We start from the raw sequence: 26,744 nt of genomic DNA, 5'->3' as shown, positions 1-26,744 counted from the left end.
AAGTCTCAGCCACATTTTATTGTGGCAATTTGAAGAAGGAGTAGTCTAAGAAACAAGTTAGGAACATTTTGGAAGAGTGGCTGCAGCTAAACTATCTTCACGGCTATTAACAGATGTGTTCATGGATGCAAAATGCAAATATGAGATAAGGCCAAGAATTCTATGAAGGCAACCTTGCATTATATGCATAATGAATTCGGTCACTTGATATTTGTATTGACACATGTGATAGCACAATTTATATTTCAGCCAGCTGAATTCTCTGAAATCAAACAGGCCTTCAATGATAGTGAAGTTTTGAGGCTATAAATGTGCAAACATGAGCTTTTTGATCAAAAAAGATGGAAACTTAACAAGCAGTACCAAAGAGAGGTTGAAGATCAGAGTTTATTGTCTATTTAGAAATGATGCACAATGACAAATACTATTTCTTCTGGATATAAACATGTTCTTACATTACATTACCCTCAGTCATGGATGTCTATTTTAAAGAACAATGGTGATGACAGTCATAACGGTAAATACATTCCCTCAGAATGCTATGGGAAACTCTCAAGCTACATTTTACCATGTAATGCATCTATATTACAGTATATTAATCAGCATATTATAAATATTGCTTTTTAGTTGGTAAAACAGCTTCCATTTTCTTTAAAAAGGCATGTTGAAATGTTGTATCTTTCAATCTAAGCCTTCTAATATGGACAGTTAAGAGTTTCTTTGTTTCTTTTGTTACTTTTTCCCTTTTCTGAGGAATCCGCAAGGATATATGTACGGTATATAAATACAGCGTTGTTGGCGATATCCTGGGACAAACAAAAACAAAAAAAATCACAGACGCACGGAACACACAACTCTGTATGAAGAAATAAAACTGGCTCTGGAGAAAATGTTTATATGATCATGAACGTTCATGGGTTACGAGACCCTCCTCCGGGAATTGACACGTCCGACACTCGTGATGCTACTTTTGCGGGAGAGAACAGGAGTCGGGGAGGTGGGTGACGTCTCACTGGGGCAGCCGTGCTGGAGAAGAATCTCAGCGCACTCTTTGCTCCCGGCTTGGCGTGCCAACGTCAGTGCGGTTCTACCTTGCGGATCCTTTGACTTCACATCACTGCCGTACTGTTGAGCACAATAAAGCAAAAAAAAGAAAAAATGAAAATTCTGCAAAAACATTGGGGTAAACTAGTCATTTAAAGGGATAGTTCACCCCAAAATGAAAATTGTGTCATCATTTACTCACCCTCAAGTTGTTCCAAAACTGAACACAAAAGAAGATATTTTGAAGAAAGTTTCAGAACCAAGTAGATAGAGCAACCATTGACTACCATAGTTGGGGAAAAAATACTATGGTAGTCAATGGTTGCTCTCTCTGCTTGGTTCCCAACATTCTTCAAAATATCTTATTTTGTGTTCAGCAGAACAAAGAAACTCATACAGGTTTGGAACAACTTGAGGGTGAGTAAATGATGACACAATTTTCATTTTTGGGTGAACTATCCCTTTAACACTATAAGCCTACTGTATCATATTTGACATGCACATTTCTAATGCCTCTAATTATCAACATTATTAAACCTTAGCTAAAAAAAAAAAAACCCTGCCGTACACAATCTACTTCATGCCTTCTGTCGTCTGACAATTTATATTTTTTAGCAAGTAAAAGGCCTTTTAATCAGTGTTGGGGAAAGTTACTTGCATTACTGAAAAGTAATGCATTACAATATTGCGTTACTCCCTTAAAAAGTAACTAATTGTGATATTTAGTTACTTTTTTAGAAAAGTAATGCATTGCGTTACTTTTTTCACCTGGGCTGGGCTTGTTTTTTTTTTATAACAAAAAAAATGTAAAGACCCTTTCACACCAAAATTTTAACAATAAGCCTCAGGCTGAAGGAAATGAAAATTCACACGCGTACAGTAAAGAGGGCCTCGCTTAAATAAACCTTTCAACTGTGCTGCCATTCTAGATAACAGAAGAATATGATGCAGGAGAAGAAAGTTTAAAGGAACACGCCGACTTTTGGGACTTTAGCTTATTTCCCGTATCCTCCAGAGTTAGATATGTCCATACACACCATTCTCGTCTGACGCACCCACCGCTAGCCTAGCTTAGCACAAAGACTGGAGGTAAATGGCTCCAGCTAGCCTACTGCTCAATAAGTGACAAAATAACGCCAACATTTTCCTATTTACATGTTGAGCCATTTATCTCCAGTCTTTGTGCTAAGCTAGGCTAGCGGTGGGTGCGTCAGACAGAGTTATGGCACGCACGGAGATGGGAATGGTATGTATGGACTCTGGGGGATACGGTGAATAAGCTAAAATCCCAAAAAGTCAGCGTGTTCCTTTAACATCAGCAATAAAAACAAAAATCTTTTTTTTGTGCAAGTGAGATGAGTAAATGCCTGCTCACATTTAGTCTAGAACTACAATAACCATTATTTTCACACACAACGCCTTTGCACTTCTGATTTTCTCAACATTGGGACAAGAGAGCTGTCAGTTAGAGTCAATAAATGGGAAAATAAAGTAACGTGCGTTACTTATTTGAAAAAGTAACTCAGATATTTTGTTGTACATTTTAAAAGTAATGCGTTACTTTACCTACTTGAAAAAGTAATCTGATTACGTAACACAAGTTACTTGTAATGTATCACCCCCAACACTGCTTTGCTTTTAATGTAATTCTAAAAATGTCCACCTTCAGGTCACGGTACATGTGATTTTTTGCTGTGAAATCTAATGATTTTAATGCTACATTATGTAACTTTTCCGTCCACTAGAGGTCGCCTATTCAAAACAAAGGCGTAGTTTGATGACGCCACGTTTGAGCGCAGAATCTTGGGACATGTGGTCTTCACCTCACAGCCGGTGGAAAAGAGTCAGGATAGGACTCGGGCAGAAATCATGTTCATGGATGCGATTAATAACATTACTGTAGTCTGAAGCAGAGCAGGACCGAGTGTTGTGGAGCTGAGCAAGGCCGCAGGAGCGATTGAAGAGCGGGACTGTTATTATGGCATAGTCGCCGGGGGGACTTTTATTATGACACGGTCGCCGGCGCCACTTCCTCTTTTCCAGTCATAAGTATGAGGTAACGCAACTATGTTTATCGTATTAGATATATCTGAGTGTGTTAAAAAGGAAGCTATGATGTTAGTGCTATGACACTTGTTCACACTGCAGTGAGAGTACATTTTATGCTAAGTATGCTACATATGTATGTACTTAATATAAATACCCTGCAGTTGTACTTTCGGTACACTAAATTGATATACTTAAAGTCTGCTAAATGTAACTAATTTTGTACTTCATGTACTTTAGTTATCCAGAAATAGTCCAACTAAAGATATACGGAAGTATATTTGACTGTGCTAAAGTGGAAATATTGCAAGAATACTTTAAATATCTTGCATTTAAAGACTGATATTATGCAGAGATCATACTCCATCTTTACTAAGAGACCCTTTTCACAGACTGTGATGACGCGTTTTAACGGTCATCAATATTGTAAATCCTGCAGCGTTTTTTGTATTTTCATTAAAAAAAATATATATGTACATTTATAACACTAATACGTTGTATTTTATTACTTTTGCATCAAATTACAATAAAAAAGTTACTGCTGCTGTGAGGGTGTTTAGCAATAGCGTCTATGGGAGTGATGGTAAAAATTAACATATTTCTCTCTTTTCACTGCCGTTATCAATCTCACTCTATTTTTTCCCTCTTTTTGAAAGTTGTGAAATCACAACTGTGGCGTTTTTCTTTTGCTATGTGAGCAAATGGGCACACAGAAAAATATTTATTGTATTCTCTCATTCACAGCTATAATATTTAACCAAACTATGACGACTTCCGCTCTGAGAAACCCAGAAATGTGAAAAGGGTCTATAGCGTTATTAAAATACATTTTAGGCACTTAAGACATTTAAGAAATGTGCATTGTGCAAAAAAAAGAAGTACTCCAAATAAAGTTTAATTATAATTTTATATCAGTAAGTCTCAAGCGATATTTCAGTAAATAAATATGTCAATATATTTGTATTAAGTATGAAATAAAATGTATTTTAAATACATTTTTGTATTGTTTTTTTCACAAGGGTAATCATTTAAATATCATCTTAATGAATCTTATTGGGAGATATAGAGTGACTGAGTGACAACTGATATTTATATGCATTTTAAGTAAGTAGTCTGGTATAAGATTAATTGATTTATACAAGCTATGAGAAATTACTTCTTGGACATAAATATATCAGCAACTGCACATTTTATGCTAAGTTTGGGCCTCTGAATACAACTGAGATGTATTCTCCTTTACCATACATATTGTCTGAAGGTTCAATAAAATGTTCTAAACAATTTATGATTAAACTTTTTTTTTGGCCTTTTTCTTTCACATGCCAGGCTTTCAAGGGTTAACTCAAAGAAACTCACCCAGACCAGCAGCTGTGTCATGACCACATCACCCAGCTGGCAGGCCGCATGTAAAGAGCTGTGATGCTGCTGCGCTGCTCCTTCGGGCGGGATGTTGATCAGTTCCTTGGTGCTGTGCGCGAGGAGCAGCAGAAGTCTGGGAAGGTCCCTGTCAATTACTGCTTTAAGCAACCAAGTCGACATTGTGTCCTCTGAACACTGCGCGGGCAAGGGCGACACAAATGCCCGCTGTTCGTATTTGGCACGGATCCACGACTCCCTCTGCTCTCTGAGACAAACACAAAGCAAAGGCCAAATTATCACCAGTGGCTGACCACGTCCATTATGAGGACTGAAGCATCGCAACCTTTTGAATGTTTTTGGTTAATGCTACAAAAATGATTTACTTAAACAGCATCTTTATCTTTTTCTGTAAAAATAAATCTTCAAATATATACAGGGGTTTGGACAGTGAAACTGTGGGTTTTAGACCACAATAATTTAGTAATGTGTAGGGCCTCCTTTTGCGGCCAATACAGCATCAAATCTTCTTGGGAATGACAGATACAAGTCCTTCACAGTGGCCAGAGGGATTTTGAGCCATTCCTCTTCCAGGACAGTGTCAGGTCACTATGTGATGACGGAGGGAAAAAAAATGTTCTGACTCGCTCCTTCAAAACACCATAGAAATATTTAGATCTGGGGACTGTGCAGGCCATGGGAGATGTTAAACTTCCCTTTCATGTTTATCAAATCATTCTGTCTTACTGTGTGTATTGGTGCATTATCATGCTGATGCACAGCACCCCCTTCAGGGTACAATGTTTGAAGCATTAGGTGCACAGGATGGTTCGGTAGTCCATAAAGCACAGTAACGAATGCCATAATATTGCAGCCCAAATCATCACTGATCTGCTTCTCCATGCTGTAACTCCCACGGATGTGGGAAAAGACACTGAAGGTGGACTCATCAGAGAACAATACATGTTTCACATTGTCCACAGCCCAAAATTTGCACTGATGGCACCAATGAAACCGACATTTGGCATTGGCACGAGTGACCAAAGGTTTGGCTATAATAACCCGACCATGAATTTTGACTGTGTGGAGCTCCTGACGGACAGTTTTGGTGGAAACAGGAGAGTTGAGGTTTGTTAATTCTGCAGCGAGTTGGGCAGCTGTGGTTTAGTATTTTGCATACAATCCGGGTTAGACAGCTTCCTTTTGCATCATCAGTTACTCCTGTTGGATGTGGTGCGTCCTATGTGGAGGTATGCCAACATTACTCTAGATACTATAGCTCTTGATACACCACAAAGACTTGCTGTCTTGGTCACAGATGAGCCTGTGAGATGCATACCAACAATTTGTCCTCTTTTGAGCTCTGACATGTTTCCCATTATGTTTTGTGGACTGCAATATTTTATGTACAGGTGTGCTATTGCTTTGCTAATTCAAAATTCACACTAACTGATGGAATGTAAAATCAGTGAAAATTGGCCACCAGACCACACATATATATATGCGTTACATTGGCCAGTGTTTCAGTTTCATTGTCCAACCCCTGTGCATTAAGAGGCACAATTTTATAAGATATGATTTCAGATAATGTATCTTGAATTGTCTGCCATTTGGAGATTTGTTTTGGAATATTTTTTTTATTTCACTGAATTTTATTTAATATTTAAGTACACTACCGTTCAAAAGTCTGGGGTTAGGAAGATTTTGTTTATTAATAGTTTTATTTATTAGTTTTATATACAAAAAAATTCAATATGAAATAAATGCTCTTCTTTTGAACTTTTTCAAAGAATATTGAAAAAAGTTGTCATGGTTTCCACAAAAATATTTACTGTCTTCAACATTAATAATAAGAAATGTTTCTTGAGCAGCAAATCATCATATTAGAATGATTTCTGAAGGATCATGTGACGCTGAAAATTCAGCTTTGCAGCACAGGAATAAATTATATTTTAAATATATTCAAACAGAAAATAGTTATTTTAAATTGTAATAATATTTCACAATATTACTGTATTTTTGGATTAAATAAATGCAACTAAAGTAAGAATAAGAGACTTACTCTAAAAAATTTTACTAATCCCAAACTTTTGAACAGTATTTTAATAAACCGTTTTTTAGAAATATGTTTTTTTACATTTAACAGTGCATGTTTTATAATAATTTCTCCCTGATATTCTTCGTGCATGTCTCTGTAAAACAAAAATTACTGAACCATTGTCCACAATGACATTCACGGTCAAAGCCAGCTCACCTCGTTGCCTCAGGTGTCAACTTTTGGCACCCTTGGGTACAGGTCTCCCAAATGCTGTTGGCCATATGATTGCCTATAGCCGAAAGCACTTTTGTAAGCTCACTGGGCCAGTCGTCCAGGTCTAGTGAGCGCACACGGGACAGGTGCGTCCCCAGGTTCCGGTGTATACCCGAACACTCGATGCAGATTAGAGCACCAAGATTAAGACTCGCCCATGTTGGAGCTGCAAGGAGAGCATGATGTTCTCATATACTGAACAATGACAGAGATCTCAGCATATACTTTATTTCAGGACAGCACTTACTTGGTGCTGCACAGTCCACACAGAGGTCGTTCCCTTTGGCATTTCGAATGGCCTGCAGGGCAACAGCTTCACTTTGGCTGTTCCTTCGAGCCTGAGAGTTGGAAATGAAGTCCATTGTTTTGTATTATTAAAGAGCAAACTGTTAATACAAGCCTAGGTAGGTACGATCTAAGGAAGTAAGACTGGAATTACTGATGTCTCGTTTCAGGCAGTTCAGAATCGGTTCTTTATTTTGGGAGACAATAATGTATTGTGAACTTTGATCTTTGAAAATTTGCCAATGTTTTACATTCACAAACACTACATGAAAAAGCATAATAGGGGCACTTACTGGCCACAAAAATGTAATGGATCTTTTGATGCATTTTGCACATAAATAGTGAAAAAGTGTCAAAAGTTTATGAGGCTTGTGTTGCAAATCTTTAAAAGATGCTCCCAAAAACGACAGGCTGATAGAGATCAGATTAGTGCTTGTTAGATCATTATTGAATGTCCTCTTTACCTTATTTCTGCTCTCACAGCTCTGTAGACTCGCAAGGATCTGGCTTTCGATGGCCTGAACCCAGGCGTCCCTGTCCTCTTGACTTTGGGCTTCAAAATGCCAGCTCTGTCCTGTGCTCGATATGATGATGAAGTCTGCGCTCTCCTCTTCTGTTTGGGAGAGAGCAACAGTTATTTACACGAGAGGAAGGGATCAATAAAAACACCCATTGTGTCCTCGGTCTAATGTATCGTCTCAGTATAATTATGTGTTTGAGGAGACAGGAACACAGACAGAAACACTCAGATCCATTTGCTGTAATCTAATGATGTGACAAGAGATGGACATAGACACATACTGCAGAAAACACAGCGAGACGGAGTCAGCTCAGCCACTCGTACGTTTCATTCATTCAGGTTACCTGTTTTGTTAATGTTTCTCAAGCTACCAAAGCTTTTTAATTTCCACATTTTGCGCTTGGCTTGCGGTGCAAGAAATTAGTCCAGGGCAGCAGAGGATAAGAGGAGTGAAAGAAAGAAAAGAAAGAAAGAAAGAAAGAAAGAAGTAAAAGAGATTGTAAGAGGACCTTACAGAAAGCAATTAATCAGGTCCATACCAGATACATAAAGGAAAAGAGAGAAAAGAAAATTGGCAAACATCTGATTGCTTTATCAGTAAAACTGCATCAATCTGTTAATCTTTCATAAATCTGATCTCTCACCCTCAGCCTGTCCAGCCGCTGCGTCTCCTTTCAAGTTAATACTTCTGTTTCGTTTTTTCTTCTTCCTGTCAGTCATTGGAGAAGACGGCAAGTGGTCTTTTCCTAAGGGAGGACTTGTAGCCCCCTCAATGCTCGAGTCTATTAAAATAACACAAAAAAGAGGGCAGAATTTTGTCAAAACATTTCCTGCGTAAGATTTTTAACTATTCTGATGAAACAATCAATTAACAATTATCCTCGCACACAGTGTGAATGGATAGGTGCATAGGAGAAATAACCAAAAATATTCAAAAATCAAAAACAAAAGAAAGTCCCATATGCCTACTGAAGGTCATGGGACCGAAACGGTTTTTTTTTTTTTATCCTTTTGAAAGTAGATATTGTGCAGGATTTCTGAACTATTCTGATGATAAATCCAAACTCAAAATACTAAATAATTATATTTGTATAAAATATATTGAGTATATTTAAACATTATAGTAAAATTTATTTAATACTATTTTATAATGTAATTGTATATATATATATATATACACACAGCTCTTGAAAAAATTAAGAGACCACTTTGAGAAATCAATGTTAAGTGGTCTCTTCATTTTTTCCAGAGCTATATAACATTACTATACATTATACTATAATAATATACTATATTATTTAGAATTTTTTTATAATATAATATCGTTTAGAGTTAGTATTTCCCAGAAAGAAAAAAATATATATATTTCAATTAAGGTTACAGCATTAAACACACACATTGGACCCTATCATACATCTGGCACAATGTGGCGCCAGTCGTGGCGCAAGTGTTTTTTTTGCTAGTTTCAGCCCGATTCAGTTATCATTTTCACGTCCTGCGCCACGTTGTTAATAGCAAATGCACTCACGCCCATCTGTTCGCCCATGGCCGTGCTGGTCTGAAAACGAGGTTTGTTCAGGCACATTGTTGGCGCGTTGCTATTTTGAGGCAACTGAAAACGACTGCACCATTGACCAACAAAAAGCAAGTCAATAGCGCAGTTTCTTTTTGTTATTTAAAGAGCATGTTAATAATATGCGCCTATAGGCGGGTCCACAACATGTGTACACTCTGCTTATTACACACAGGGACGCGCAGCAGCACACAAACATTTTTAAGTATGAAAAATTAAAGGATTCCTCACAGGAGTCTTTCCACTAGCAAATTCCGCCATGTAAATAGTGAATCTGCCATGGTGCAAGCACAATTGGCTTTTAAAGGGAATGGAAGATGACACTCTGATTGGTTTATTGCACGTTACGCCCAAAACACACCCATGACTCATTAAGAGAATAGGTACAACCCTTTTGGACCATGCTCCTCTGCCATTTTTCCCATCATTAAACTAGCAAAAGTTGTTTCGGACATGAAAAAAAGTGCACTTGAGACCATGCGCTAAGATCGCTAAAAAAGGGCCCATTAACACTAAATGTAACTAAGAAAACAAAAAATACTGAATCAAATAGAAAATTGTAACAGTCATGGACTGGTGTATTTAACTAAATATTTCAGTGCAAAAAAAGGACAAGTAAATTTTAAAAAAAGTAACACCACTTGAATCTTTAAAATGAACTGTTAAAATGAATTTGATTTGTTGAACAATGCTGAGCTACTGTCATTTTCAGGTTAGTAGCATTGCTACAGTACTTTCAATGAATTATTCTCCAACAATGTTTTAGAAGGAATGAATGGAAGGTATAAACAAAACATTTACGTACCCACACTGAACCCTTTATTAGACACTGATGACGGGCAACGTTTCACTTTTTGATCATTATGAAATGACAAGCCAGTTCTGGATGCCTCTTCTACAGTCAGAAGATTTGCTGGAAAGAGAGAAACCATGACAGTGAGAAATCATTCATTTTATTTTATTTATGAGTACAGTTTAAAAAAATATTCACTTACATGTAGCGCCCCCTTCAGACGACTGCTTGTCTTTACTAAGTCCATTTACACCGGGCACAGGGACAAGAGTAGGGCCAGGGGACGGCCCACCGGGAGTGACAGCGCGATGAAGACGCTTTCCTGGCACCTTTACTGTTACTCGCAATAAGTCCATCTCTTTCCCTTGAGCGTTCTGCATAAACTCCTAAAATCATAAATATATGCATAATACTGGCGTATTTGGTAGTTAGGTCCATGGATGGTTTTGCTCATATTATAGTGTGTTATATATATAACATACTATATTATGAGCAATACAATCCATGGACCTAACTCACAAATACGCCAGTTCTCTTCTACAGCCAAAAATAGCAAAACATTCAAGCTTTTGGCCTTTGTAAAGGTTGTGTAAATATTATCAGGCAATTTCATCAATGTAACATTGATTTTTTTATCACCTAAAAACCCAATCCTCCCTCAGACATTTTCTGCACAGGATTTTGATAATTACAATACAGATTAGCTATAAATCTACAACCAAAATATAATTATATGATTTAGTATTTACTTGTATATATATAATAATAATACTCTGCACTATATAATAGTATTATATAATATATTTAAAATGGTATTTAAATATTTAATATGATTATACACTCCAAAAGGAAAAATATTTTAAAGATGCATTTAATTGAGAATCTAAATCAATTAAGATATTAAGTCTTGTTTTATGGATAAATCTCCAAAATTAAGTGAGTTTATGATTTAAAAAATCTGCCAGTGGGGTTAGAAAAATAAACTTAATTCAAAGGGAAAACATCCAAATTATTGTTCTTACCTCACGGACAAATATTTTTCTTGTGTTAAGCATAAGCTCACTTAATTTTTCTGTAAACAAGACTTAATATCTTAATTAATTTTGCTTCTCAAGTAAATATATCTTGATTTAAGAATGTTTAGATATTTGTACTGGAAAGCAAGATGAAAATACTGAGTAAGGAAATAATTTTGTGCAGTGCATTAGTTATTTTCCTGGAAAAAAGCAGTATTATTAAATATAGTTACAGCATCACACCTGAACACATTACTTTATAATAATCTAATAAAGCTAAAAATACTGAATCAAAAACACAGTGACGAACAGCAGTATTCATTTTGGTACAAAAATAGACAAAGTGAAATTATGCAAAACACAATTGTGATTATAAAAACTGAAGCATAAACACTTATGCTCTGATGAAAACAGGGGGGGCTACAAGAGAGCATTACTCACGTTTATATTTGAATGGTACATCAGCATGCCGTTGTTTGACAGCGTCACATACTTCTTCTTCCACTCCTTATTCAATGAGCGTTCACTGCGTTTCCACAAAGTTCCCTAACAAAGAAAAGAAATGGCGATTTATTTAATTATTTTTTGTTAATAGAATTTTTTTTACATCTAATGCAATGAGATTCAGACATTTTTTCAGTGCCATCACATCCTCAAGTCAACGCTGAGATCTTAATTTTACCTGTTTGATAGGAACCGACCGGCTGCTCATGTCACTTCTGCTATCTGACCCTCTTTTCTCAGAGTCACTCCCACGACGGTTCTAAAACGACAGACATGTTAGATAAAGTACAGATGAGAGGAAGGCGAAACACATAAAGGAAGGAAGACAGAAGTGACTCATGAGATGAAGTGAGAGTGACAGAGAGTTCACAAACAGAATCTCAGACTAAAGATACTGTCATACTTCTGTTGTATTGAAACATCATTTAAAGGTGAAGTGTGTAATTTCACTAGTATCAGCAAAAAGAATGACAAAAATGACTGTTTTCGAACAGGTTTCCTGCCATTGGTCATGTTTTCATACAGCCACTTCACATATTAAATTGGGATAGAAGAAATTATTTTACCATAAAAATATTACACACATCACCTCAGATTGCTATAATCATTTAGACATAAGTCCAGCCATGTTTAAAAAAAATAAATAATGCAATGCAACATTTTGCACACCCAGTTCCACTGTAACTGGCAAGATTTTAAACTCTTTGTAATGAGCTCAAAGAACTAACCGCAAATAAAGAGGTCCGTCGTCGGGGCGGAATTCGTTGCGTGCCCCCATCTCCACTTGCCCCACCCCGTATGTCTTTGTGACTTATCACAGGGGTAGAAGGCAAAGAGGAGGGGTAGTCACTACTTTGACCCCCATTACTGGCCTAAGAGAGGATGATGGGACATTAAGAAGAATGAGACAGAGGTTGGTGGAATGGAGAATGGTGTAGACAGTGTGATGGAGACAAAGTTTTTCACAATCACTTTAAACTCAACAACAGGGGTATACAAATGTGTAATGTATCGGTCTGAAATGAACATGTTATGTATTGATATGGAATTGAATCATTTATAATTGCATCTACAATAAAATATAAGCATGTCATTTCTCTTTTTATTCATTTTATTAAAATGATTAAATCTGTAAAATGACCATAATAATTAAATTAATCCGAAAAAAATGTGACCAAATATCTGATTTTGTAATGCATAGCATTTAAGCAAAGAATATGAAACTAATTAGATCAGAAAATGTTGTCAAAGCAATATTTTACACCCCAACAACACTCAAGAATAATACACCATGATGGTATTTTATTCATTAAAATATTTCACAACAGTTATTATGATAAAGGGGTGAATCTCACAAAGAAATGTCTGGGTCATATAAAAAAGTAAGAAAAGCGAAATTAGAAATTATATTTTGAAAAAAGAAAATAGATTATACTTAATAAGATATGTTAAAATATCGTATTATATTAATATATCATACATATTTAGTATATTTTTAGTCACGTTCATGATCACGGAGCCATCGGATTTCAACAAAAATATCTTAATTTGCGTTCCGAAGATGAACGAAGGTCTTACAGGTGTGGAACGACATGAGGGTGAGTAATAATAAATTACATTACTTTCATTTTTGGGTGAACTAACCCTTTAATAAACATACAGCTGTTCGTGAACAAACAGCTTTATTTTTTATTACCTTATGTTAACATTTACAACTTTTTTTATTTTAATAATGTATAAGTAAATGTTGAAATGAACATTAACTAAGATTAACAAGTTCATTCATAATCTTAAGATATTAGGTTAAACTTATTTGGCTTGCTGTCCACTGATGAGGGGCTGGGTGAAGCAGCTTCAACTCGAGCTCTGATATACCCCCACAATGACTAAATATAAGATATGATTATATAGGGCAAGGTACCTAAGATAAAAGGTGGAGTTTGGGGAGGTGGTGGGATGTTGGAAGAGCTGAGACTGAGGAGAGGCAAGCAGCTGTTTATATACTCTGGCTGTTGGCTGTTGATTGGAAGATTAGATGGGTTTGCTCCTCCCTCGTTTAGGAACTTCACTTAATAAATGCTGTAGAAGTCCAGTTTATTATTAGTTAATGTTAACTAATGTTAGCTGATGAAACCTTATTGTAAAGCGTTACCAATTTTTAATTCAGTGTGAGAAATAATGACTAACAATGTACTTTTTTGCATTATAGTAATGAAAATTAGATTTTCTATGACCCAGACATTTCTTGACAGCTTTCATGATATTCATCCAAGCAGCGGAGAGACTCATAAACATTGAGATACCTGTCCGGGCCCTGACACTGGAGTCGAGGCCCCTGAGTGACTCGGGGAGTTTGGGAGAGATTTGCAGGAGGCCAGAATGGCGGCTTGCTTCTTGGCAGAGACAATCTTTTGAGTCACTAAGAGGGAAACAAGTTTGTCCAATCAACACTATCATCCTGTTTGGAAGTAACATGCTATTTTAGCCCCTATTTTGAGATGAAACTCACTTTCATTAAATACTCTGTCCACATTAAGTCCATAGGTGGCACAGGTCTCATAGTACGTGCAGCGACGCACATCTATACACAGCTGCTGGACTCTCTTGTCCTCAATCACACGGGCGTTAGTGCTACTAATCTTATCTGCAGGAAGAAAAATGGTCATAGAGTTGGTACGCAACACCATATTGCTCAATAAAACATCCCTGAAACCAAGACGAGTGTAGCTTTTACCTTGCGTTCCAACCGCAATAATCGGGATTTCTGCAATGTTGCGGTGCGCGCTTAGCTCACTGTAGTTCTTGTACACATCCTGGAAACTTGCTTCATTTTCCAGGCTAAAAACCAGGATGACACCATCGAGCCAGTTGCAGATCTACAAATCACAAATTTAGGAATGAAAAACAGGGGGATGCTGTTCAAAGATTTGGGGTCAGTACATTTTTTAAAGAAACTAATACTTTTGAAATTGATCAAACGTGGCTGTAAACACATTTACAATGTGACTTCTACTTCAAATAAATGCTGTTCTTTTGAAATTTCTATTCATCAAAGAATCCTAAAAAAAATTATCATGGTTTCCACAAAAAAAATAGGAAGCATCACAACTGTTTTCAACGTTTATAATAATCAGTTTATGTTTCTCGAGCACCAAATCAGCATATTAGAATGATTTCTGAAGGATCATATGACAAAAAATATATTAATGATTTTTTTCCCCATAATTTTATTATGTAGATCAAACAAGACTAGACTTTATACAAACTCCTTAAAGGCACAATATGTACGGTTTTTGGATTAAAATGTCCAAAAACCACTAGAACAGTGTTATATATTTTGTTGACTTAAGTACTTACCCTATCCCAAACATTTCCGACAATATTTAAATCCAGAGAAATAAGCTGTTTTAACCAGGACACACACTGTGTCCATGTGTCGCCTATCAATGACTTCAGTTACCCTCGATTTCTGCTTTTATTTTGTAGAAACCATGGAAACACCAAAGACGCTTTAATATATTATGTGTTTTACTAGACAGGTGAGCAACTGTTTGGATACATTCATCGACAGAAAACAAATCGTTATATAGCTCAACACAGTTAGTCTTATTGTTTAAATCTCGTTTTCTTGAGCTAGTACCATGTTTTACCATGCCTAATATCGATCTAGCTTACTGCAACAAGGGTCTCATAGTAGACGGACGCAGAGCAAACGCACAGAGTAGCATTACAACATAACTTTCAACACACTCAAATGTATCTAATATAATAAAACAGCGCTGCGTTACCCCACATACACATGAGCGGAAGAAGTGGAAGCGCTCGTCTGCGGCATAATAAAAGCTCCACGAAATCAAGGCGTCATCAAGCTACGGCTTTGTTTTGAATAAGAGACATCTAGTGGCGTAAAATTATATATTGTGGCTTTATTTTTTCTGTCTGTAGCACGTAAAGTAAACATAATTTTAGCATTTTTAGCAAAAAAACAAGGGTAACGCGTGGGTGTGATGTCATTAATAGGTGACACACGGACACAACCTGTGTCTGGTTAAAATTGCTTATTTCTCTGGATTTAAATAATCTTGGAAACATTTGGGATAATGTAAGTACACAAGTCAACAAAATTTATAACATTGTTCTAGTTTAATCCAATATTAATATGGATATTTTAATCCAAAAATCTTACATATTGTGTCTTTATACGGAGACCGGTTTAATGGCATGGACAACTTGCTGTAGGTTTGTCACCGCCACACTAATGTTAAGTATGAAAAGCAGGAGATGCACACTTGCATTGGCTAAATATGTTGTGCAGACAGTATAATCCTGACTCAAGTGTTCATCCGGAAACATTAACACACCTGTGCACTTGGTGGACCAGATTCCTCTCGGATCAGCAATAACTGACTTTGTCCCTCCACCAACACCTCTTTTTTATATCTTCCCCCTTCCAGAGAAGAAAAAGAGGACAAAGGCGAAAGATAAGACAACAATAACGCCTCTAAAAAGTTCAAATTACTTCAAAATGGAGATGAGAAAGAACAAAGTTCTCACCCTCATGTGATTCGAGTGGAAGGTAACTTCCTGTGATGAATCTGTTTACCAGAGCAGATTTTCCACTGCGAAGGCTACCCAAAACCGCCTGTATGCGGCAGAAAGAATAATATTTTTAATAATCACATCAAAAAACAGAATATATATCATCTGACATTGTTGAGATCTCATCTGAAACTCCCGAGGAGACACATTTGAGACCTAATCGAAAATGAAGCAAAATACTTAATTTATGCTCTTTTAATTTGGTTAATGTTTAGAAAAACCTTGTTTTGATGTATATACTTACTCATTATCAATATGACAAAAAAATCTAAATAAATCTTCTCTTTAGTGCACTTAACCATCAATTCATAGATGTTTACTGAAAACTATTGGAACTTGTTGTTTAAATGCTTAAGGAATTCAAAAAAAAAACTTTAGGTGTTCTCACCAATCGCAGTTCTGGAATAGCGCGAGTTAAGGTCCATTCCTGGCTATTGGCACATGATGCTGGAAAAAGAAGTCAAAGTTAAGTCTTAACTTCAAAACAATGAAGAAAATTTGTGTGCAAAACAAGGATGACAAACATTGCTTTGCAGTAGCTAAGGTGAGTGACTATTAATGTGCTGCTAGCTATACTGTTGCAAGGGTGTTTTGAATGGCTTTTAATGTGTTGCTAGGCAGTTTCTAGGGTCTTTTAGGTGGTTGCCTAGTAAAAAGAGCCCGTCCCCAAGTTCGATATTCTATATTCAAAAGTGTGCCCTCTTTTGACTGAAGTGGTGGGGTTAGTTTTACCTACAGTAACCAAATTCGGCACACATAATGATCTCAACAAACTAAACAACTTTCTCATGACATTAATTAGCTCCGCCCAGCAGGAAGTCAGATATTTTGGATTTAATGTGTGTTTTTTTTTAAATGCAGGCTCTGAATTGTTTTAATACTCCTCCAAGGGGATCCATGTGATCGTGACCAAACTTTGTCAACATTAGGCCAAGACATTAAAGATGCTGAATTGCAAACATATTTTTGATACGTCAAACAGAGTTGCCATGGTGTGGGATTAAAGGATTAGTTCACCCAAAAATATAAATTCTGTCATTTATTCCTCACCCTCATGTCGTTCCAAACCCGTAAGACCTTCGTTTATCTTCGGAACACAAATTAAGATATTTTTGATGAAATCCGAGAGCTTTCTGACCCCATTTAATTAACACTTTCAAGACCCAGAAAGGTAGGAAAAATATAGTTAAAATAGTCCATGTGACTCCAGTGGTTTAACCTTGATGTTATGAATCGATGAGAATACTTTTTGTGCACAAAAAACAAACAACAAGAACGACTTTATTCAACAATCTCTTCTCCTCCAGGCCAGTCTCCTACGCAATTCACATAAGCACCACAAGACATGCATGTGATCATGGGATCGTGCTCAGCCAATAGTGAGCCGGCGTTTTGTTGCAAAACCCGGAAGCGCTGTACTTTGTGAATGGCGTAGGAGAATGGCACGGAAGAGATTGTTGAATAAAGTTGTTATTTTTGCGCACAAAAAGTATTCTTGTTGCTTCATAACATTAAGGTTGAACCACTGGAGTCACATGAACGATTTTAACAAAAAGTTGAAAGTTGCAATTACGTTGCTGTCTATGGAGGGGTCAGAGAGCTCTCGGATTTCATTAAAAATATCTTAATTTGCGTCCTGAAGATGAACAAAGGTCTTACGGGTTTGGAATGACATCCTAAAAGACAGAAATTTCATTTTCGGGTGAACCATGCCTTTAAATGAATGAAAAAAGGGAAACAGGAACACCAGATTGATCATGGGTCATATTCTGATCTTTATTAGAGGTGCTTAGCAAGCACCACTAATAAAAGTACAACAGAAAAATAGATGAATCATCAATCATATAACCAAAAAGAGATGGGATATGTGCTGATTTATTAATATTATGTCTCGGTAGGTCAGCTACTGAATTTCTGTTTTCTAAAAAAGATCTCTCTTATTGATCTATGGCTTAAATCCCATCCTTCTGACCCTTGATGTCAGTGACATGAAACTTCAGATGACTCACTTACAGGAAGAGCGAGTTTGACACAATTGAATGATTACACAGTGATCACAACATTCAGAAGCATCGAGCAGCAGAATTAATAACTTTATCACCTCCCCTCACGTCAAGCCACATTATATTTCGTGACCATCAAAGTCAGTTCAGGCTTAATAATGCTGTCTGTTTCTTATGCCAATCTGTGATCTTGTAACCACAGATCAGGCGTTGCCCTTCTTTTGCACATTTCGATTCTGCATCGAAGTGCAATTTGAGCCTCGGACGACAATTCATCTGGAGGTGTTATAAATCTCTGGCAAATCACAGGGTGTGAAGGACTGCAGGTGTATCCGTGCAGCAGCGAGCATGGAGAACCCACAGCCCTCTCCGTTTTATATTGGAAGTCTTAGCACACTCTCAATATTTTTCACCAGCGGTTCAAACCCGGCACCCAATGATAGACGGGCAAGTCACCTTGTTTTTTGTGTAGCTGCACAGCTGTGTCGCCCTGTGGGTGCATCAAGCGGCGGATGAGAGGCAAAAGATGCTTTGTTGACGGGGGGAGGATCGTGCGATACACCCTTGTGACCGCCGTGGACTGATTAAAGCAGCTCACGACGGACTTCACAGCTTAGATCGGCGTACGATCTGAGTTGGCACTCATGCCGTTTGCAGTTTCCTCTCTCACACGCCACCCACGACACAACGGAAGAGGTTTAACCCCCTCCGAATTCAGCGCAATTCTATGAGGTCATTGTACGGCGGGGCACATCAGGAGTCGAGCCAGTGCGGTTAGACAGTGTGATCCTTATGTGCCATATACGACACGCCACCCCCTCCATCTAAAGGGACGCTCTATGGGACACATTCTGGTCTCTCTCTTTTTCAAAAGGACCCCTCCTCGCATACCCTCACTCCCATTCATTTCATGTGTGGCTCGCTCTCTGGCATATAACACAGCCACACAACAGGCAACTCTCTCAGCCCTCCCTGTTGCCATGACAACCCCACTTCCAGCCGCTGCTTCTGTTCACTCGGAGAACACATACGTAAATATTTTGTGTGCGCATGCGCATGTGAACAGACACATCAGACCTTTTGCTCGTAGCATATAGACCACACACACCTATATTGAGTTTCACTTGTGCAATCATCAAATAAATCCAACAAAATAAGAAACCTACCAAATCTATATTGTCGAGAAATGCAGATGTTTGAAAAGAAGCTCTGGATGTAAATTAGTTGAAGGCATCTCTGCAACATTATAGTAGACCATTAGAAGAAAAACAGACTTACTTTGCTTGGGTGGATTTATAATGCATGTGGCAAAATTTAAGCATATCCATCCAATTGATTCAGATACTGCTTTAAGTTATTTGAAACGTGTCTTCAATACAGAAATCAGTGCTTTACCTCCGGTTTAGAGAGCTAAAATGCATGGCTGGATATGGTTTGAAATTAAGAGACTGGTGATGAAAGGATTGAAGCTTCCGTGAAAGAATGAGACCAGAATACAGGAAGTGGGCGGAACATCAAAGATGGGATTAGGATGTTGGGCAAAATTATACTGCCTGTGGCATGGGTATTATCAAATTTGTTTCCCATTCCAATTTTTCCAGTGCAGAAACAGAAGCAGCAGGGGGTGGTTGTAAATAAAAGACCAGTATGTTTTCAGCATCTTAACTCTACAACCCTAGGCATTAGAATTAATACAACCAGAATTCCCTATATGTGTGTACAGACTTCAACATGACAATTTGTAAAATGAATGCAAACTAAAAACGTCAAGACACTTCACTTTAAAGGGATAGCTCACCAAATAATGAAAATTGTCACGATTTACCTAGACTCATTTCGTTCCAAACCTGTTTGTCTTTGTTTCTTGTTTTTAGAAATGTCTTTTTTTTTTTTTCGCTGACGACTTTCGCTGCATTGACAAAAACAGATAGTTAAAGCATTTCTCAAAAGAAGAATGCAAGTCATTCAGGTTTGGAATGACATGAAGGGTGAGTAAATGATGACAAAATGTTCCTTTTTGGGCGAACAATCCCTTTAATATGAACATAACACTTAGAAAACTCTACACAAAGAATCCCTCAATGTGCCAAATATCTAATGCGTCCTCCTCCCATTTTCAGAAACAACCCTGCTTCTGCTTATCTGAGATTTTGAATTGTGTATGGGTGAGTAAGCCATGTTCTCCTACCTTCCTCTTCACTGGATTCCCTCTGAATGGTGCTATAGACGGGGGTCACAATGGTTGCACTGGTTGCAACTGGAGTGCTCTTGGTAAAAATGCCACTAATAAATCTTAGCATCTTGCGGTCACGTGCTGAAGCCCCCTGGGACTGAGCTGTTCTAAAGTCAGAGACCATTTGACCACCTTTGCACTTAAGAAGGTCCTCAGACAGACAGTTCAAGTCGCTGTTGTCCAGGGTGCGACTCTTTCCTTTGCGTTGAGGCTTGGTAATCAAGGCGACAGGGGTCGGAAGAGATGTAGATCCTGCCTTTAATCTCTCGGCTCGAGGGCTTTGGGTTCGCATGGCTATGATGTCCCCTTCGGTGGGCCTCTTCATCCCAATACCCCCTTTGAGGTCTTCATCGCAAGTTTTCACCTCGCTTACAGCCCACGATGCCCGAAAAGATCCTGGAGTCGGGCTGGTTGGGGACTGAATCCTGGTCCGGCTGTCCTTACGGTCAAGGCTCTTTGAGGAGGCATGGATGCTCTCTCTAGACTCTTTCAATTCACGACCACTGCCGTGAGCTTTAAGGAGAGACACGGGACGCTGGGTTGCACGGACAGGGATGTCACCTAGATGCCTGGTTATGTCCCGGGAAAAAGAGGTTTGGGACATTCCGGTGGATTCTCTGGCTCTTCCATTCTCTGTGGTGGGTGAGATCATTGATTTTTGTCTATCACCAGGATGAACACCATCTGCAAAATGTGCCTTGTCCTCCCTTGGGCTTTGGAGTATTTCCTGTTCCACTGAGAATTTGACAGATTCTCCAGCTTCCAGCTCCACAGCCTCACCCATTTTCTGGCGTTCCTGGCCCTCATTATTGGATCCAGGGTGCTTGAGATGCTTCGCTCCATCAGCATCGTACACCGCTCCCTCCAAAGCTGGCCTGGACTTCTCCAACTCATTTTCCTCAGTGGTTTCTACCTTCACCAAGGTGAGGGAGATAAGGTAGGTGGTTTTTGACTGTGACGGCCCGCTTCGGTTCATGTGGTCCAGAATTTCTCAGCAGATCAAGGACAGAAAATGAATTCAAAGAATCAAATAATCGTGTTATTCACTTGTTCAATGGCTCCCACAGCAGAAAGAAATCACAGAATTCATAGAAAAAAAGACAGTTCGGGCAAGTGTGTCAAAAAAGAAGTGAACCGTGCCCTCGTTCCCTAAAGTGTGAAAAAATTTAGCTAATGTCCTTTGTGCTCTTTCACACCTTCGTGTTTCTTCCCAGGCTTAATTCCTTTCGTATTGCAGTTCTCTGGTCCTCTCACACCTATTTTAAGCATGCAGACATGTGCCCACCTCTCCACACCTGCATGAAAAGCATGCTCCCGATTCCATTGACTACATTCAACAAGAGGCAGATTCGAAGGCAAAAATGACAACGCACAAGATGGAAACAGGATCGAAAATTCCTTCAAGGACGACAAAACAGTCAAATTACATCTGGGAGACATGCAGAGCTGTTAACCTCAGATCAAGGCACATCGTTTCACCAACCTGCTCCACAGCGTGCGGAGATGCTGACAGACTGAAGAGTCGAACTGAGGAGTCAGTCTACATGCCACATGCATCGGTGGAAACGTTTACGGCGAGTCCACAGAGAGAGATCCCTATGTCCCCACACAGAGTCTATCCATCACGCCTCCGGTGATCAGTGCGTCAAGCAGTCGGGGATGTCAATAATGCAAACGCGCGAGACAATCATGCTTCGTTCTAGAGAAGAAGGTGCATCTCACGCTAAAGGTTTAGACGAGTCACGCAAGGGTCTCTCAGATCTCTCCAGTGGAAGGTCTTCTTCAAACCCACGCAGAACGGCAACGTGCAGGAATACCCTGCTTCTCTCTCCATCTCCTGCTTCTCTCTCTCTCTCTCTCTCTCTCTCTCTCTCGCTCTCTCTCTGCCCTTGTCACCAGCCAGACAGCTCCCAGCCCCTGCTTTCCACAGCCTGCTACCCCCTCCTCTCGTTCACCCTCCCTCCCTCGCCTTCTCCCTCTCTTTTCTCTCGCTCGCACACTCTCTCCTGCTTAAAAAGCGAGAATCAGTGATGTGTTGAGGAATAAAGACAGACTGTAAAGCTTGCAAGATTCTGACTCGGAAAAGAGGTGCACAGCACAAGAAAAAACACAAATATGAGTGGTTATGGAAAGATAATCAAGACTGACACATCAACGAGGCAAATTTTGCACTCGATCCAGTGCTGTATCAGGCGGCAATGTGCCACATACATATCACAGTCACAGTCAGTACAGTGATTCAAGAGCCGCCGTGTCCCCCCACCTTTTCTGTCCTAGACACTGAGCTTGCTTGTTACCAAGGTATTCCGAGGCTAAACTCCTCCTCCTTCATGCACTGATTCCATCTAGTCTCCCGTTCGCTATCTCCATATCTAACCCCCTGCTCGGTGCACCCACTGTCCTTGCCAAGGTGTGTATGAATGAGTAGATGATTGAGTGAGGGCATGCAATATTATTGACAAATTATTGATTGATCTGTTCAAAGGTGCTTGATTGGAATCAATACTACACTCGAATTCATTCAATAACTGGGATGAGAGTAAAACAAAATCTATATGTCCTACACAAAACTATTGTATTAATATCTGAAATGTGTACTTTTTTAATGATGTATGTACATTTTGTCTTATGTCTTATGTCTTATGTAACTCTATTATTTATCTTGTATTAATACAATTCAGTGAAAAGAGGAAAAAAGTGAAAAGTGACGCTCATTAGATAAATACGTATAAAGGGTAGGCATAATAAGCAAAGGCTTCATATATATATCATTTACAAAAAATGATCTTGTTGAGGAAGGAGTTTTTAAAACGTTAATTAGCAGTCTTATAGGGTTCACAAATAAATAATATATGATATTGATTGCTATCAATCATGAAGACAGGTGTCACAGATCACACAATATCATACAACATTTAGGAAGAGAGCATGCAGTTACTTGTTTATGAATGTCTTTTTATTGATTTGCTACTTTATTGCAAAGCAAGGCCGTAACCATGTCTTAAACATTGGGGGGACCAAAGGGGGGTGTTTTTATTTAAAGAAATTACATAATTGAAGGATTAAACAGGATTTAAGGGAATAAAGAAGAACTTAGAACAGTAAAAGAAGTTCTAGATCTAATTATAGCCTATATAGTTGTGAAGTAATCCATTTAAACGTTTTGCAAATAATATTTTATTTAAAAATATGCACACATTCACTCTTGTTAGTATGTTTAATATGTAAAATTTTTTTATTTCTTGTCTCATCACATTCATTCATTATTCATTATTATTTATTTTGATCCTTACAGAAGATTTTTCATAATAACCCCCCCCCAAAATATACATAATAACCGAAAAAAGGTGTAGGCTGCAGCCTTTGCTTATTATGCCCACCCTTTATACATGTTTATCTAATGAGCGTCACTTTTCATTTTTTTCCACTTTACACTGGATTTGATTAATACAAGATAAATAATAGAGTTACATAAGACATGTTCCAAAATGTACATACATAATTAAAAATTTACACATTTCAGATATTAATACAAAAGTGTAAAAGTATTACATACACCAATTATTCATATTGTTATATCATTATTTATCACCTTGTTTTTAAACATTTTCATAAAATTAAGTTGAATAATTCCTTATCAAAATTAATCCATTGGTTTACCCCCTTGATAGATATACGTCTATTTTTTGTATTAGTTCTTGCCCTTATTTTTTAAACATATGTATTCCTATTAGTTTATTCTGACTTTCTCATTCGGTTATGAATGACATCCTTGAAATTAATGCATATTTTCAATTAAAAATAGCTAAATTACATGATAAAAGTTGAGTAGTTTGCATCACTGTATGTTACTGTGGGTCATTAAACGTATCCATTGTAAAACAGTTGTAAAATATGACATTTTTAGCTATTATATCTTACCACACACACACTTACACCGTAAAAACTGAAAGTGTCACGTTGGAATTCACACTCATCTTCAGTGAACATTAAGCCCCGCCTTCTTTGATCTGATTGGCCATCATTTTGACATTGATGAGCGCTGACCACTGTGGCAGACTAGCCTAAAAATGTCTGCCATCCTAACAACAAACAGCGCTGCGTAATGGAGGGCTGCATTAAGAAATATCAAATAATGAATAAATTCAAATTATTGGGGGGCCCGATGGTGGTAATGGCCCTGTTGCAGAGAAAGACAAATTTAGTGACTATTACTATTGCTCATAGTTAAGTTAAAGGGACAGTTCACTCAAAATTTTTAATTCTATCATCATTTACTCACCTTCATGTCGTTCCAATCCTATTTGCATTACATGCTGTATCCAAACAACAAAGAACCCCAGTGACTTTCAGTATGATTTTTTAAATCTTACTTTGAGTATCACAGAAGAACAAAATGCATACAGGTTTGGAATGGCATGAGCAAATGATGACAAAAATGACCCTTGCAACCAACCTGAAGAGCCTAGTAGCCACATAGCAACACCCTGGCAACCACACAGCAAGCGCCACTCCTATTTTCATCAGAAAATGCAAAGCTTTATATATTCTATATCCTGTGCTAAAATGTCATGGTAGACATCTTGGAGAACTCACACTCATAAATATACCCCCCTGCCCCCCCCCGCCCCCTCTCTCCCCTAAATCGCTGTCACTCTGCCTGTCTCCCACTCTCTTGGCTCCCTGCAGTAATAAACATTTAAATGTGTCAGTCCTATTCTCAAATCCCTTTGCTGAGAAGCCATAAGCAATGACTTCCCCTTCACTTTTATTTTATTCCCATCAAGCATAATTTGAATCACCATATGACTATGTGGGCTAAATAAACCAAACTATTTCATCTAGTCAGTTGCAGTTCTGCAACTTTATTCACAGAACACCATACGTGATCGTTAGTTAATGCAAGTGAGAAAACGATAAAATGGGTGACAAAAAAATCAGAGCAACATCTAGGGACCACAATATTAAAGAAACAAGAAATCCATATAATAAGCAGCCAGAATACCCTAGTGTCATTGTGGCAATGAGTACATACTATAAAAATCTGTTTCATTTTGGTTTTGGTTTAAAGAGACATTATGCCGACTGATAGCGTCTTCATATTGAGCCGAAATCTAGAGTGACGGATGCATTAGCGCTCACAGGAGGAAGTGTGAGGAGGAAGTAGATTATAAGGAGCATCGACAAACGCAATATTAAAGATGCAATAACTAATGTCACCAAAAGTTCCAACCTGAAAATATGCACTGTGCGGAGGCTTACTACGAACACAGTTTATAAATGCGGCATCTTAAAATAATTGAACTTTATGCCCGGCTCATTAGGCTAGAGCTTCAATGGATGCCAGATTATTTCATGTCAAACAAAACCCCCCAAGAAAAGCGGAATCTTATGGAAAACTAAAAATAATGGGGTCAGACCGGGAGAGTAAGAGTTGCATGCACTGTAGACAGGTGGTGACTGAGATGAAGAGGATGTGGCTTCCGTGGGCAGCAAGAGAGCGTCAGACAGGAAATGGACCAGCACTTCGTGTTCAAAACCCTGCCACCATGACTACGTCTCTAAGAGGGTGCTAATGTTTCAACCTGGTCCTCTTTAAATTAACATCCACGATTATGATTCTACATCCGGACTGTAGTAATAGTTCATCATCACAGGCTAATGGAGGAGCGTGTGCATTTGGAGACGTCTGCTGGTCATATAATTCAATTTACCATGAGTTAAAACATTTATATTCCTTTTTATATGTCTGCCATCTCTAAAATGTACATTTGGGACATTTTAGAATTTGGCATTATTACAGAACTCAAGATGGTGAGCATAATGCTCCAAAAGTGAAACAATCAATAGCAATCAAACCACGTAAAAAAAAACAAAAAACGTGCATTTGTATCTGTGATATAATTCACCTTCTGTGAATTATTTAGATATGCAATACTATCAACATAGAGTTCAACTCAAACGTGCTGTTTACGTGCAAGTCAGTCTCCCCGGTACGTAACAGACCCCTAACGGCCCTGAAGTAAACATCACACTTTGCAAAATGATACGGGAATCTGACTATCAGCAAGTGGGGAAAAAATACACAATCTCCCGATATTTATGAGACTGAACTCAGGCTCACCTTGTATGCTGTGGAGGAAAACCTTTAGTCCTGTCTTGAGCTGCTGGTCCTCAACCCTCTCCAGCTGTTTGAGAAATTTGTTTAAGGTTTTTTGCAAACTTTCATGTCTTCTCACCTCAGCTCTAATTGCAGTTGAGTTTGCAACTTTATTTGTGCTACTCATATTTAGACCAATGTGACTGCCTAAAATGCATGGAGCTTCTCCTGTAACCCATCAGCATTTCCTGCCCGTTCTTTCATGTCAATGTCACGTAGAGCAGAAACATGTTGTTCAAACTCTAAAGCATGCAGCTCAGAGCAGAAGTAGTTTAGCTTGCATGAATTTCCTCTCTCTCTC

The 26,744-nt window shown here is 38.2% G+C and overlaps 1 protein-coding gene across 7 annotated transcripts; it reads right to left on the bottom strand.

The window, feature by feature from the left end:
• Window positions 1–361: 361 nt before the first annotated feature.
• Window positions 362–26,744, bottom strand: agap2 (ArfGAP with GTPase domain, ankyrin repeat and PH domain 2; the record flags this gene model as incomplete). Of its 7 annotated transcripts, none has more annotated exons than XM_079801975.1 (19): window positions 362–1,125; window positions 4,447–4,714; window positions 6,701–6,923; window positions 7,005–7,095; window positions 7,507–7,655; window positions 7,907–7,966; window positions 8,207–8,344; window positions 9,941–10,048; window positions 10,131–10,314; window positions 11,386–11,490; window positions 11,627–11,707; window positions 12,177–12,320; window positions 13,752–13,867; window positions 13,958–14,092; window positions 14,183–14,324; window positions 15,810–15,895; window positions 16,003–16,090; window positions 16,436–16,494; window positions 26,408–26,742. In XM_079801975.1, 19 exons carry the CDS (start codon window positions 26,568–26,570, stop codon window positions 919–921), a joined length of 2,547 nt encoding a protein of 848 aa, XP_079658101.1. In that variant the 3' UTR covers window positions 362–918. The 7 variants fall into 7 exon arrangements, with proteins under 7 accessions (XP_079658101.1, XP_079658097.1, XP_079658103.1 ...); XM_079801971.1 differs by lacking the exon at window positions 26,408–26,742 and adding an exon at window positions 20,239–22,131; XM_079801977.1 differs by lacking the exon at window positions 7,907–7,966 and having other exon boundaries at window positions 10,131–10,302; window positions 26,408–26,744.

The sequence above is a fragment of the Gobio gobio genome (assembly GCF_949357685.1).
Source record: "Gobio gobio genome assembly, chromosome: 21".
NCBI lineage: Eukaryota > Metazoa > Chordata > Actinopteri > Cypriniformes > Gobionidae > Gobio > Gobio gobio.
This window is presented reverse-complemented; position numbering and strand designations above follow the sequence as displayed.